The 16,013-nt window shown below is 32.5% G+C and overlaps 4 protein-coding genes across 4 annotated transcripts in view; all 4 read right to left on the bottom strand.

The window, feature by feature from the left end:
- The window catches only part of LOC107462050 (NAC domain-containing protein 89), a gene marked incomplete in the record, with an annotated part of 2,132 nt that extends 844 nt beyond the window's left edge, over positions 1-1,288 (bottom strand). Inside the window, 3 exon segments of the mRNA XM_052253179.1 lie at positions 2-286; positions 586-839; positions 926-1,288. Coding sequence (XP_052109139.1) covers positions 2-286; positions 586-839; positions 926-1,118 — 732 coding nt within the window.
- A 3,517-nt stretch (positions 1,289-4,805) lies between these two features.
- On the bottom strand, positions 4,806-7,678 carry LOC107462024 (uncharacterized protein At5g41620). The gene is made up of 3 exons (XM_016080579.3): positions 6,920-7,678; positions 6,702-6,827; positions 4,806-6,509 (listed from the first exon to the last, which is right to left on the bottom strand). Exons 1-3 carry the CDS (start codon positions 7,331-7,333, stop codon positions 5,184-5,186), a joined length of 1,866 nt encoding a protein of 621 aa, XP_015936065.1. The 5' UTR covers positions 7,334-7,678; the 3' UTR covers positions 4,806-5,183.
- Positions 7,679-8,884: 1,206 nt separating this feature from the next.
- Positions 8,885-10,648, bottom strand: LOC107462026 (photosystem I subunit O). The gene is made up of 4 exons (XM_016080581.3): positions 10,484-10,648; positions 10,311-10,389; positions 10,052-10,231; positions 8,885-9,108 (listed from the first exon to the last, which is right to left on the bottom strand). Exons 1-4 carry the CDS (start codon positions 10,539-10,541, stop codon positions 9,018-9,020), a joined length of 408 nt encoding a protein of 135 aa, XP_015936067.1. The 5' UTR covers positions 10,542-10,648; the 3' UTR covers positions 8,885-9,017.
- Positions 10,649-13,050: 2,402 nt separating this feature from the next.
- On the bottom strand, positions 13,051-14,200 carry LOC127741063 (F-box protein At2g27310-like). Its single transcript, XM_052252437.1, has one exon. The coding sequence runs from the start codon at positions 14,120-14,122 to the stop codon at positions 13,142-13,144; it is 981 nt and encodes a 326-aa protein (XP_052108397.1). The 5' UTR covers positions 14,123-14,200; the 3' UTR covers positions 13,051-13,141.
- Between the last annotated feature and the right edge of the window lie 1,813 nt (positions 14,201-16,013).

Genomic DNA, 16,013 nt, shown 5'->3' with positions numbered 1-16,013 from the left:
TTTGATTGGTTTCATTTGCTATGTTGACTTCATTGGCTTGATTGGCTTCATTGACAACTCTATGACTGGATTCAATTTGGCCAGTAGTAGTAGAAGGAGAACTATTACTACTGCTAGTTCTCTTGGAGCTGCATCCAGTTTCTTTATCTTGAATAGGCACATAAGTGCCCCCTTGAACTGTAACTTCTTCTGAGACTCCACAATCACTATCATGTGAAGTTTTATTAGAATGATCATTAGCACGAAATTCTGTATTTTTCTTCAGCCGACAAATCACCAATGAATCCTAATTCAGAAGACAAAATGAATACCAGGTTTGATGTCATGTAAAGGTAGTGAATTGGGAAGTACAGAAATGTTTTTATGAAAATATATGCTAAATTAGTATTTAAACAAATCTTATACATAGCTATTTATACGGAAAATTAACACATGCAAAGTGCTATGTACTCTCAAAAATGAAATCAAGATTCACTCTAACTAACTAATTCACAGCTACTTAATCAAATTTTGATTTGGTTTAAATCTTAATAATACATGAATTCTCTTACACAATCAATAGAAGAAAAATATGAACGAATGAACCTGAGATTTGTCATTGACACAGTACTCATGCATAATCCATTCAGTTCTTTCGCCTTTAGGAGCTCGACCAAGATGAAATACTAAAGTGCGTTTGGTACCAATAACATCCTGACCGGATTTTACGATGCGTTCTTTTCCTGTGGCCTTCCAATACCCACATTCAGTTGCCCTTTTACTCTGTGAACCATTGGGATACTTTCTCCCCCGTGGCGAGAAGAAAAACCACTCGGTGTCTGATTGAATGAAAGATTTTCCTGTTTTCAAACATTCTTATAATAAATATTTATGTGGCTCAAAAAATAAGCAGATACATCATTCAAAGAGAAAGAACAAGACTGACCTGGCAAATCCCAAGGCTCAAAAGTGCAAAGTTCAAGCTCCGAAATGACTTGAACACTGTCTTCATCACCGTCCAGCTTTTTCCTGAGGTAATAAGAGATCAACTCCTCGTCAGTGGGACAGAACCTGAAGCCAGGGAATATGGAAGAAGCTGCTATTGACATGTGTGCTTCGCTTGAATCCGTGTCCACCATGATTCGAAGGTGAAGATAAAAGGGTTTGGTGTCAGAGAGGGTTATGTTGTTCTGTTCTTTACTTGTTTGTGAGTAACAACAACTTGGTATGGCAATTTAGGCTTTAGACTTTGAGTGAAACAGGGTCGGCTAGAAAATCAAGCAGGTTCGGTGTCATTCTTATGACGTGGCATTCGCATGTTATCTACTTCGATGGCAACTAGTCAGTGCTTCCGCTTTTATCTATCACCCCATTCTGACATCCCACCGTTTCCTTAGCTGCTTCATCTCATTTTTTATTTTCTTGTCTTAATCCATTAAGTATTTGTTTGTATTAATGTTTACACACAAAAAATTTATATAAAATTAATTTTATAGATTTGATTTTAATAAGAAGTGAATTAATGTTAATGTAATTTATGTTTAATAATTTTGTATTAAAATAAATTATAATAAAATAAATATTATTTAGATTATATTATTTAAAATTATGTTTAAATAAAAATTAAAATATAAATTTATATAATTTAAAATATNTTTATGTATTAAAATTTAGTATTTTTTATCATAATTTTTTATTATTGTTCTTTATTAGTACTCTTTTTTATTTAATTTGACATTTTTAATAAAATTAATAATTTATATTATAAAAAATAATAATAATAAATAAAATACATACTAATTTAAAAATATATAATAAAAATGATACAAAGTCAAACAAAAAATAATAAAATTTCATAAAAAATATATATGTTAATAAAACTAATTAAAAATTCTATTAAAATAATACAACTATATGCATTAGAGAACGTTAAAGAAGAAGCTTTAAACAAAAACATGATACTATGAACAAAAAAAAATGAAAAATTGATAAAATAAAAATCAAAACTTAAAAAAAGTACTAAAAATGATAATATAAAAAGAATAATTGTTTGTAAAGTACCGACCATAAAAAATACAAAAATTCTAATAATTGTTACTGATATCTTGTTACCCATGAAATTAAATAGCAAAATTAGCATAAAAAAAATTCTTCAATTACTTCTCAATCTAATAATTGAATGCAAACACAAAAATTACCACTATTTATTGTTTTTGGTGAACAAAATTAAAATTCAAAATCATGTTTGTATTTAAAAAAAAAATAACCAAATAAAAAATTTTGACTTTCAAAAAGATTGAATTTATTGTCTTTTTGTAAATTGATTAACATCACCTTAAAAATTTCTTCATGTTTTTTGATAGAATTTCAAATATATCAGATTTTGGTCAAATTTTGAACAATAAGATAACATGTTAATAATTTAATAGTAAAAAAAATACGATCATCTATTTCATAACTTAACTAGTATAATATTTGTCTTTTTTTCTTGTTTTCAGTTTTCATAAATACGTTATCATCTTACCGCCTGATAAATACACAATTTTAGCTTAAAATGTTGCTCATTATGATGTTTAATTTATAGCACTGTATTGTGTTCAAGAGTACATGTGTGGATGACCACTTGGTCGGGAATATTTTTTTAATAATAATGCATTTCTCTTTACTGATTAGTAATACAGACTTTTTACGTAACAAAAGTAACTTTCCATGCACACAAAAGCTCTAATCTCTGGACAAGGAAAAGAAAGATACCTTAAACAAAGTAAAGGTTAGCATCTACTTGCATCATAAGCAAAAACAAGTAGAATTTAGGAATAACTATTAGAATATCTTAACTTAGTCGTTTCAATTTGATTGCAGGTGCAGTTAACATGCTTGTATATCTATGGTTCCTACTAAATGAAGCATATTTTGAGTGATTGAATTTTTGGTTTCTACTTAGAAAGTCAATTAATTAATACAATTGTTTTCTTTTGGTCAATTAATACAATTTTCAATGTCCATTAATATTAATCACCGAAAGTTATAAACTAGCGGTGAACATATGTTGTTCTTTTCTTTATTTCATTTGTGATATGAATGAGGAACTCATACAATATAAAAAAGGCCATAATTGCTAATTAAATATATATAGGATTTAGCTAACGTATATTCTAAAAATAAAAAATATTATAAATTTATTATTAATAGAAAATTTTAAATATTTTATATTTTTAATAAAAAAATTATTTGTAATTTTAATGTGTGTTTATTTTTTTTAGTTCTTTTTTCTTTATAATTAAAAAAAATCAATTTTCATTTCAATAAAAGTAAGCCATCGTCAGATTTTTTTGTTGTTGGGAACTATCTTTGGTTTGTCCTCAGTAATCCATAGCGGATAATTTTTTTTTGGTCTTGAACTTCTGTATCCGTGGGAGATGGGTTTTTCTGCTAGACCATTTTTTTGTGCAATACGAGGCCGGTTATATATCCATTGCCGTAACTAAACTAATGGGTCTCGTTGAACTTGTTTGGGCTTTGTTTGGCATCATTAAATAAGTTGGCATAGATAGATAAAAGTTTGTATCTTTTAATCATCTTTTCTAGAATCTATATTCATTGGAGAATAAGAATAAAACTTACTTATTTGAGAAAGTCATCCATTTTATCTCTGTAGTATATGAGAGATTAGTCATTAAATTTCTGACTTGATGGATATATTGATATAAAAAAAACATAATATTTTTTATGCATGATATGTTTATAAGTTGTTGAACTGCATATCATGCATAGGAGATATTATACGTGTTTGGTGATGTCAAACAATGTCCAAACAAGGAGTAATATTCTAAATTAGTTCTTTTAAAAAAATAACAAATTTTTTGTTCATAAAGATGAATTGATTTAAAAATTTTAAAAGTTTTTTAAGATTGATATATCTTTATTAAATAAGATAAAAAATAATGTCTAATGATTTTTTATTGAAATTTAATGTAAAATTAATTTGTCTCAAGCAATAAAATGTTAAGAATTGATTTGATAATTAAAATTTGTTAAAGATTAAAATATAGGACTAAAAATATTTTGACAAGTGATTTAGGTATTATTTTTTATGGAGTGTTAAAATTTCACTAAAAAACTATATAAGGAATGGAATATAGAAATAACGGGAATCTTGATTTAGGGATGTATATGATTCGTTTTGATTTAAAGTATTTTTGTATATGTTGGCGCGGATTTAAAGTAGCTTGGGTTTGACCCGAAAAAAATATTTGAAAGAATATCTCAATTGGGTTTGGATTATAATTCAAGTCACCCGATCTTATATTTCAAAAATATTTCAAAATTAATGTTTTGTGTTTTGGAAGTATAACTTTAGATTAATATATAATATTTTATATTATTTATATGTGACTTAAATATTTGGTGTTATTAATATTAATTTGTGATTATATTTTAATTTTAGAATTTGGTTAGTATTTATTTTTCTATATTTTTTAAATGAATTTCATCATTTGAAATTATTGTTAAAAATTTAGAGATTCTTCCATACTAATATTTAAAAAAATAATAAATTGTCTTTAAATTTGTGTTTTTTAATTAATATTGTGTAATATTAATTATAAATTAATCTATTTATTTTTAATAAAAATTATAAAATTAAAAAAGAGATACAAAGATATATGAAATTATAATTTATGAAAAAATATGTTTAATATTTGCTATCAACTTTTTATATATATTTAAGATCCAATTTAAATCGAGAGAAATCCGGTCCACATCATGAACACCCATACCCTGGCATATGTAAAAGTAAAATATACCTGGTGAGAATGTATTTTACCCTACAAAATGGTTGATCCAGGATAAGGCGGCAGATGGAAAGTATTCAATAATATGAAGTGATGTGTCAGCCTGTGACTCCTACTACTTTTCTCATCCAACTCACTTGTCTTCTCACTTCTCAGTTCTCACACTACCATCACCAATATACTACTTTGCTCTTTTCTCATTTTGATTAATTAATTAACTAAATAAGGAGATCCAAAACTGCTAGCATTTCAATTGTAGTCAATACTTACATTTTGTTGTTGCTATCACTTAATTAAGACATAGTGACATTGGAAAAGCCTTGAACATCATTCAAGAGAAATAGAAACAGTTTCAGACACAAATGGCATAATCTATCTATATGAATATGATGCTAAACTACCAAAACTCTTTTAACACATGAAGTTTCTTCCAGCAACTTCTTGCTTCAGATTGTGTCCCTCAGCTTCACCATTAATACACTGCAAATTCAATGGTTGAACTCTTCCTTTAGCAGGACTAACACATGATAAACAATCTCTAAGACTCGTGATTGGCATATTGCCCTCATTTTCTTCCTCCTCATCATCATAATCATCTTGTCTCTCAGCTCCATATAGAAATTCAGTTGACTTTTCTCCATTACACTGATCAGAACTTCCCTGAATGTTTATAGTAACGATGTCCCTCTTCTTACAACTAGAACTACCCTTGTTGAAGCAAATACTTCCCCACTGAATTTTCTCAGAGATAGATCTCCTCCCTCTTTCTTTTTCAACTGAAACTCTTTCTTGAGCATCATTTTCACAAGCATAACTCCACTTGTAGCTCTTATTATCATTGTCCATGTTCAATTCTATGGACTGAAGATCACTATCATCTCCATCATCTAAACCATTATAGTCTTTCACTGGATTTTGGAATTCCCAGCATGATGTGTTTAAATAAGACTCAAGATCCTTGAATCTTTTCAACTCAGGATTAACATCAACATCACCATTTTCTTCTTCTTTAGTCCTGATGAATCCCTCAAGCTCATTTCTCAGATTTTCCAACAGAGCATTTTTCTCCTCAAATTGATACTTAGCCTCTGAGAGCTTCATCTGAACTCTCTCCTCGCGCAAAATATCGGCTAGCTGAAGCATCTCCCTCTCCTTTTCAACCTCTTGGCGGACTTTAGCTGATTCCCTCTTGAGCTTCTCTACCTGCTCTCTGTCCTCCCCAATGCCTTTGGCTAGTTCATCACAAACTTGCTGCAAAATCTCTTTAGCCCTTTTCTCCCTTTCAAGATCTTTGGAAACTTTTAAGTAGGAGGCTTTTGCACCAGCCATTTCTCTGGCAATCTTCTTGTTTAACTTCTCTGTTTGCCTTCTTAACTTCTTCTCCACCTCAAGATCTTGTGCTATACTTGTTATTGATTCGCGAATCCTTTCTCGTTCTCTTCTCCTCCAAGCAGCCTTCTCTTCTGCAAAATTCTTCATGAGACACTCCATGTCATTCTGGTTTGAGCCCTGATCTTGGATCAGTTGATCGATTTGGTTGCGCACGCGATCAAGCTCACTGCGCATTGCCAAGATGAGGGGTATGCTTGATGACTGCTGCTCTTGAATGCACATATCATTCAATACCTTTAGCAGCTTCTTGCATGTAGATATTCCATTTCTAGCTTCCTTCATAGGGTTCTTGAATCCAACCCTGCATTTACCACAATTCTTCTTGTTTCTTATCTGCTTCCCCTCCTGTTGAACATTTCAAACATTATTGGTAAGAATCTTCAAGCATTATGCAGAATACAACCCTCAATTATTGAACCAGATCTAGATATATGCTTTTGGATCATGCTATTAGCTTCTCAATGAAACCAAAATTTCATGTGAATGGCATAGCAATTTTGAAATTGATGATTCTGAGACAAATTTGTGTGCTGATACCTCAATGAAATTGAGAGTAGAATGAGCATCATCCATGCCCTCCAAGAAGTAATTAGCCAAGTGAAATTGATGAGATGAGGCTGAAACTCTTCTTTTGCATTTCTTATTTTCCAACCTTTCAATTCCCTGTCACAAACAATTATAGAAACAAGAAACCTAATTCATGCTAAACCCATTACTAACTATCCTTCCAAAAAAAAAGTTAAAAAAAGAACTACCTCATAGAAATGAGTATATGATGGATCTGAGATACGTGGCTTCAATAATCCTGATCTCAATAAGGCAACACTTTTATCTTTTATGGCTTTGATTGGCTCTGACTCAAGCTCCTTCTCCACCCTTGAAGGAGGCAAATCATTGATTTCCCATAGAGTAGCAGCGAGTTTCCTTGCAGACACATACAGCTCCCTCTCTTTAGAGGGTACCCCATGAAGAAGATGCGCCGCCATAGAAGGTGACCTTGATTTCCTGGTTTTCCTAACCAAAATAGCTCTCTTGAAAGGGCACCTTCCCACCAAAGAGGAGGAAGAAGAAGAGTTGGTGGTAGAGGAGAAAGAACAGGCTCGCTTCCTGATGATACTGTTGTTGTGGTTATTCTTCTGTTTGAGATTACTTGTGTGGCACGAAGACATAGTTTGAAGAAAGAAGATCGTGTTTTAGCGCTAATGTTGAGGGACCAATGATGATTTTTGATTTGGACAAGGAACGAGGGAAGTATGTTTAATTAACTGCAGAGAGTTCATAGTAGTAATAGTAGGTGATGGAAGCATCATGTGTCTCTTTCGAATGGGTGAGAGAACTTTTAGACCTTAAATTTAGCGAAGTGGGTCATCCAAAGATCCTTCCATATATATATACTTTCCTTTCTTTCTTTCTTTCTCCTTATTCCCATTCTATGGCGTCATATATATTTGAATCTGTAAATGCTATATAGAACCTGCTGTCATATTCAGATACGTTTTGATGGAAAGCTTTGAGAGGGAGGGACGTGCATGTGAGTGCGTAACATTAAAATTTACGTTGTGTCTTCACTCTTCACTCTTGGTTCTAGTATGTTTTGATTGATTCATTTAATTTGTGAAAGAAAAGATATGTAATTAACGTAATGATCCATTTCTAGTATGTTTTGATTGATTCATTGAATGATAATGCAAGCGATGATTTGATGGAAATTAAGAGAGATTATTGTAGCTAAATCCAAAATTAGAATCAATCATGGCACTATTATTGTTATTATGAAAATAAAGTGAAGGGCTTGCCATAACTCAAAGGGCACGAGGTGGGGCCCCACCAAAGGGCACAATAATGTTTGGACTTTGGAAAGTCATGGCTGGATTTTACAGGTTTATTTATTATTTATTATTGAAGAAATGAATGGAATGGTCGTAAAGTAAACAAACACAGTGGCCTCATGGGTGTGATGCATGGAGGACCCCGCCACCACCCCAATTTGGTTCTCTTGCCGATTTGGTCACTCCATTCTTTTGATCCTTTCTCTTGCTAGGGAAACATACTATGTGGTTATTACTTGTCCTATCTCCACTCTGCCATCACTATTCAAGTACCAAGGTAGGGTACTTCCATTTCCATATACCAATTGCATTTTCTTTTTTCTTTTTTCTTTTTAAATTCTACTAATCATATTCTAAAAGGTGACTACTCATCATTTCATATTATTCTTAACACATAAACATTTTGAGTGCCAAGTAATTTTTTTTTTCTTTCATGTTATATTTGCAAAAGGCCCATACCTACATAGGCATTATTGGACACATGAAAATATGTGGCTAGGGAAGTGGAATACGTTGACATTAGCGCTTGGTGACATTATTAAGATAAGAAAGAAAAACCAGTTTATTGGAAGGCAGCTGAGAGATTATTAAAACTTAAAGTTGCAAAAGAGATAATTTTGGGCACTCACATGTTCAGGTTGCAGAAAGACGTCATTAATTATTATTACAAACATTGCCAACAAGGCAAATAAGATATGCTCACCATTATGTTTTATTCCTTCACAGCATGCTATGAATGTATAGTTAAATGAATTAATTAATTTAAAAATTGCAGGCCTAGCATGAGACATTAGCATACTTAGAGCTGAAAAGTAAAACAATAGAGGGAGGGTTAGGCAATTATATTACACACACCATTTTTTTCAAAGTAACAAAGAAGAAGGAAAAGGCTAAGAGAAGAAGGAATCAGAATCCAGTAGATTACGTTACATTAAATTACAAAGTCCAAAAACAAGAAGAAAAAGGAAAAGGGGGAATATATATATATATATAGGGTATGAGTAGGTCATAAAAGTTGGGGAATTCAAAAGTAGTCTTCAGTCCTTCCCTTGAATCCAATTTGGCCAAAGGTGAGGCAGAGGAAAAGGCCCAGGTGCCACGTAACCAGCCACAACCTGCACATCATTAAGCAAGGTTCTTAAATTAGATATATGTCAGATACAATGACGGTGAGCCTTCAAATCTACTCAAATCATTGTATATGCCTAAATAAATGGCAATTTTTAATATCTAATTAGGACTATGCTGATGTGAGGAGATGTGACTTGCTACTTGTTGCTAATAGTACTACTATTCATTTCGGAATCAATACACATTGAACTTTTTTTTTAATTCAGATATTTTTAAAATAAATTAGTGAGTTAATTATTAAATTAATTTAATGATTTATTTATTTATTTTTAGTTATTCACGGTATCTTTTAATTCAGAAGAACAAAGATTCATTTGTGGTAATGGTGAATTGAAATTCTATTTGAATTGTTTGTATGCATAAAGTGAAATTTGAATTCTTAATACTTATTTTGGTTTATGAGCTCCATTCAAGGGTCTGTCGTTGGCCAATGAGTTGTTGCATGCACAAGATTCAAACTCCCGACACTTGCTTAAGCGGACGAGTGAGCTGACGACTCGACCAACCCAAGTTGGTTTTTATTTATTTATTTAACAAGTGGTTTTCGAACAAGATGTCAATTTCTTCATTGGGGAAACATCAGCAAAAATTTACGGGCTGCAGGCCGAGTATTGGGCTCAATAAAAGAAATGGGCTTACATGTTAACAACGTCAAAAATTGGGTTTAGAATTATAGGTTTAAAAATGGTCTTACATGTCTGATAAGCGTAGGTATAAAAATTGAGAGGGAAAAAAAAGTGTAGGTTTAATTTATTTAGAATATTAGTTTTTAGTGTATGTATGTATGTACAAGACAGAAACTTCAAATTGTAATTAATGAAATTGGGTGGAAGTGTGGTGTGTATCTTAGGCGTTGAGAATAATGATGTAATTAGAAGAATGAATGGATAGAAAGTGAAAGGGAAAAGGAAGGGAGTAAGTAATTACCAAAACTGGGAAGTGAGAGCAGGAGGGGTAGGGAAGTGAGCAAGCTCAGCTCCAATGCTCTCAAAGAAGAGTCCAGTTAGACTGTTGCCATTGATAGCCGGAATGCTGGAAGGTGCTAACCAACCAATTAATCCAAACCCAATCACGTTGTAATCCGTCCTCAACCAGTTCCTCTCGAAGCTTCTCTCATCCATCATAATATCACATTAGCATCTTAATAAATACTAATTCATGTAAAACACAAATAATAAAAGCATACCAGGTAGCCTTTCCTCCCCGTACAGATGGGCAAGCTAGCCTTAACGGGTTCCTAGCATTCACTGCCGATCTCACAAATCCTTCAAATAACCATAAAATAACCTCTCATCTCATCCAACATCCATCCATCCACAATTATTAACATAAACAACATAAAAATAAAAGGCATGATACCTGAAGTCAGGCGACTTGTGCTGCCAAGTCCTACAACGCTGCCCAAACTTGCTGCCATTGCTCTCTTGTATTGTAATACTGTTCTTGTTTTTCCCCTCAATCACAAAAATGTAAGCACACTTGCTCAATATTGGATTTTCTTTTAGTTTTTTTTCAGCGTACAAAATGGATTTTAATTGGATTGTGTCTATGCGGTTTTTACTCAATAACGTTCTGCCACGTAGGAGGATCAAGATAAAGTGGGCTCTACATTCATCTCTTCACGATAATATCCACTCCATTTTGCAATTCACACACTAAATATATAAAGAGAAATCATAGAGTGATTATGGATCCAATTTAAATGGGCCTTCCCCCCTGGCTTAGCCCATTTGTATGGTTCCCCCAAAAATTAGAAAAATAAAACCACGTTATTTTTATATTACATTTGCATGTTGCTTCTTGCTTGATCTGCTTCCTCATTACACACAGATGAAGTTTAAGATTAGGTAAAGCACGTGCAAAGCTGAACACAATGGATGAGATCAATACCATATCATTTTCAAGAGCGTTAACCACGCTTTTGATATTACATATATTAGGTCACTTTTTGTTGTTTATTATATCTGTAATTGTCGGCACTAATTGGGAAACTGGGAGCTAATATAATATGATAATCGTAGGACTAAGAAATTACTTTTTTTTATTATTATTTTCTTTGAAAAGTGTGTTTTTGTGACGGTCAATTATATTGAAATCTAGCTAACTATAATTCGTTAGATTAAGTTACTATATATAGTAATTACAGAGACTAACGGAGCAAAGCTAGTCCAAGTCAAGGTGATGCACATCCCCGGTAAAAAGTCTAGGTAACAGGAGACCGTATTAGGTCAAATTCTAGATAATCCATGACTACTTATAAATTATATTATAATTAAAAGCATCACGATTATATATTATTTATAAGTGTAGGACCACAGTTTCGAATTTTCGATAAGTGTATATCATGGAGAAAAGAATGAGATAAGACTAAAGAGGTGTGAATGGTGTCAGCGTCCTCATTATTAATTAATTAGTATTAATAAAAAGAAAACACAATTAGGGTAAAACATGCAAAGAGAATTCTTACTTTTACCCCTATATTTTATTTGTTAATTAAAAAATAATTTAAATATAAAATTAAATAATAATTATTGTATTTTTATATATGCGTCAAGAGAGTTTGGTACCTGAATAATAGTATTGTATATAATTTAACAATAATAATGTTGTAAAAAAACCCATGGATCGGCAAGTTTCCATTAAGTTTTTCGTGAATAATGTGTTGTACACCAAAGATGCCTGTAAAGTGTAAACTAATTAACTTCACTTTGTGTGTGCTGAAAAATGTGCACAATGCATATAATATGGAATAGTATAATCCCATATCAATTGACTGAATAATTGTGAATTTCAGTCTTATCATATTGTTAAAATTAAATGATATTCTTTTTAAGAAAAAATAGATATAAAATTAATGAGGCATATAATATAGGTTTAATTATTCTATAGTTTTGCAAAATTTTGAATCAGGTCTTTATACTTTTTTTAATTGAGTCCTTACACTAATTTTTTTTTAATTGAATTTCTACGTTTTTTTTTTATTTAGGTTCTTATACCAATTCTTTTTTTTTTTAGTTGAGTCTCTATAAAATTAAGCCAATTATTATTAAGAAAGAGTTAATTGAAAAAAAAAATTTAGTGTAGTATGCAATGAATATATCCATTGAAAATATAAGATTACACAGGATATTCACGCCTTAGTTGGAATTCCACATATAGTGGTTGTAGACTTGTGTACTCAATCATCCAGCGTTCTGCTACCATTCTTCCTCCCTCCCAGCGTCCCTATATTTAGTTATTTAGTTTGATTTTTGAATTTTCTTTCAATCTATTCCAAGTATATTTTGTCCAAATTAATATTTTAATATATATCTCAAGCATAGTTCAGAGTAATGTGAAGAAGGAATCAAATGAAAAGAAAAGAAAAGAAATACTCATGTATTTTATTAGAAGCAATGCTTACTGCTATTATAGTATATGTTCTTGGGGGTATAACTCGGTTTAATTCAGAATTAATTTGGATTTTGACAACGATTATGAAACCTGTTTTTAGTCCGACGATGAGCTTATTAGTTTTAAAAAGAGAGTGCTAAGTAAATAATGATTATTTTTAAACAATATGAATAACTATTAATTAAATAAAAATACAGTACATCTTTAAATTAATCATTTAAATCTTAATATTAAAATAATCATCTATATATCTAGTAAAATAAATATCTAATATATTTATTATTCACATTATTTAATATTTTTATTGTCTATCTATACTTTTTCGTTTTAAAATTACATATAAAATTGTACTGAAATTTTGCATGAGCAATTAGATTAACAAGAGCTCTATATCTAGGATTGAATAATTAATGTTTGCGATGCTGAATTACAAAGCTGTTGATAAGGACGCATTGCAATCAAAATTGTGCACTTATTAAAGTAGTGGGTAATTCAGATATATAGGAAAACATTATTATCATTGTACTTAGGAATTCAGAAATGTAAATTTTTATTGCATTAGTGTAGTATTACATTTGTATGTGTGAAAAGAAAAGAAAAAAAGAATGAAGAAATAATAAATAGTCAAACACAGACATAGAACCTGAGGAAGCAAAACAAGGTAACGAAGACGGTGAAAGCCACGAACATGGCAACAGTGTCCATAGTCTTCTCTCTCTTGATCCTCATCTCTCTCCTCTCAATCTTCGTATCACAGAACTTTTCATACCTCTCCTTGGCTTCTACCACATCGACCTTCTTCCTCTTACTACTCTCCATCGCCCTCTGCAAAATTACCATGCTGTCCCTCCCCATCACGTGCCGCCCATCAAGGTCCTCCATCGTCAAACTCACCTCCCTCACCTGCATCTCCCCGCCCGATTTTCCGCAGCATGTCACCTTCACGGCGCACTGCGCCCCTCCTTCCTCCACGCCCACGGCGTACACAACCTCCGCCTCTCCGGTCAGCCAGTGCCGCCGGGCAGACACCGCCCTCCGGCTCGACAGGTTGGCCGCGCGCTTCAGGCTCGGGTCGATTAGGATCCAGCTGAGTTCCAGATTCTCCTGGACGTGCCTGAGCCAGTCGTCGTCGTCTTCGCTTTTGGCGAACTTCAATGGCGTGGGAACCGTCTCGTTGGGTTCAAGTATATCGATCCAGAGAGGGGAGCAGAGGAACCATCCCTTTTGGGTTTCGGTGCGGTGGACGCGGGAAAAGACGGGTTTGCCGTTGTAGTAGATGTCAACGGCGGAGATGAGTTCTGGCGAGGGCGATGGCGGTGGTTTTTGGTTGTTATGGAGGGCGGATGGGTGAAGGGAGGGGAAGGAGTCGGAGAAGATGGAGCGGTGTTGATTGGGGAGAGTAGAGATGAGATGTGCGGCAAGGGGGTGGGTGAGGGAGGGCCAGGTGGAGGTGCAGATGGTGGTCCAGAGGTGGTGCTGGGTGCAGAGACGGCGGAGGTGGGAGGAAGAGGCGGCTGCGGAGGCGAGGGTGGGGCCGTCGAGGCGGGTGAGGATGTGGGAGTTGATGATGTCAGAGTGAAGATTGGTGATCATATCGATATCCATTGAATTGAATTGAGTGTTAAAAAGGAAAGGGGGGGAGAGTGGGTATTTATATTAAGTGACAAGTGTGGAGGGGAGACCGTTCTCGTGTCTGGTAGGAACAGCGAATGCGAATCAGTATTGAAAGTAGAGTCAATACTGGTTTATGCGCGGTAAGCTCGGCGGAATATTCAACTTGGAACCATCCTACGCATTTCGCTCTTACATTTCTTTTTCTCATCTTCCTTCAAATTGCATCTTTCTCCACCAATTCTACTTATTCAACTCTACTATTCGCTCTTACCCAACTAATTCGTTTTTTCTTTAAATAAAACCCGTTTTAGCATTTTTTATCTTTTTATATCACTTATGTTATGGACTTAATTTAATACTTTTTTTTGGGTAACATTTTCATTTCTAAAGAATGAATTAAACTAGTTTAAGGTATGTTTGGTTTTGCGATGGAGAAGAGAGAAGTGCATTTGAGTTTCTTGAACGCTTCATTTACATTTTTATTCTATAAATACAGAAGTGATTTCTGTTTTTAACTCTGGTTTATCAAAAGCTACAAATTTTAGTTTTTTTGTTGATATTTTCACGTTGGATTGAACTTTATATTCTATATACCAGTGATGTCCTTCATATTCATATGTTTATTGTTTTTTTATAATATTTTTTTAATACTCTCTTATGTATATTATTATTTTTTATAAAATTTCTGATTTTTTTATGAGTTTTTTTACTGTTATTGTTATTTTTTTATATGAAATATTTTTTATTTTGTATTATGATTCTATTAATCCTATTAGTGTACTAAAGAATACTGAAGGTACTAAAAAAATATTAAAATTTATTTAAATATTTAAAATAAAATTATAAGATAATATAAAATAATTATTTAAATTCATGTCCTTTTCTATAATTTTCTATCTAAAAGTGATTTTGAATAATGTAATCCAAACAATATTTAGTTTACTATAATCCATTTTAAATAAAAATTACTAAACATAAACTACGTGTATTTGTCAAGGTTGCGAGAACCGGACCGATTAATAAACCGATGAAGTCACTGATTCAATGGTTCACTGGTTCGACCAAAGTTTAACCGAGATTCAACCGGTTTAATTAAATATTAAATAAAATTATTAAAAAATCTAAAAATAATTTTAAATATATAAAATCAAGGCTTAGCCTTGAAGTACTACAGTATCACTAGTGATTGACACAATAGTAAATACTAAATACTACTAGCTTTTCTTTTTGGCATTACAAGGGTGTGGCTACTTTTCTCTGCCAAAGATGTTTATAGAAAGCATTCAAGTCTTATACAGATACAAAGATACTCAGCAATAAAAGTTTCATGGATAATGTTCTTTTCAAGATTATTGAACAATTTAGCCACTGCTTTGTTATCACCTTACCAATTGATTTCGGAGTATTATTGTTCCAAAGCTTCAAATGTTTCCGGAGCAGGTAAAGATCATGATGCTTCATCTTGAATGGTTGAGTCCTGTTGTGGAAGGAGTGTTCTCTTTGACAAAGATAGATGACATTGCAATTGCTCAAGGTTCTAAGACTCGGCCAATTTTTAAAGTAACTGCTCATTGGAGGAAAATTTTATTCAAGCAAACTTCTTATACTTTGTGATTGTTCCATCTATAACAATCAGAAAATCAAAGACAAGAAGCAATAAGAACAAAGTGGCAAGAAAATAGAAGCAAACAATGGATGAATCATGAATTACCCCTATACTCGTCACTGAATCAAACAGAAGCAACAAAACCCAATTTCTAAACAGATTCATGAAGCAGCAAAAAGTAAAAATATTCTCAAATCCACAACTATTGGCTATTGATTACAAACACACACAGTAACAAGAAACAACTCTATAAATATTAATAAGCACACATAAACA

Source organism: Arachis duranensis, chromosome 8 (genome assembly GCF_000817695.3).
Source record: "Arachis duranensis cultivar V14167 chromosome 8, aradu.V14167.gnm2.J7QH, whole genome shotgun sequence".
Lineage (NCBI taxonomy): Eukaryota > Viridiplantae > Streptophyta > Magnoliopsida > Fabales > Fabaceae > Arachis > Arachis duranensis.
The sequence above is the reverse complement of the archived record's forward strand: the minus strand, read 5'-3'. Positions and strand labels throughout refer to the sequence as shown.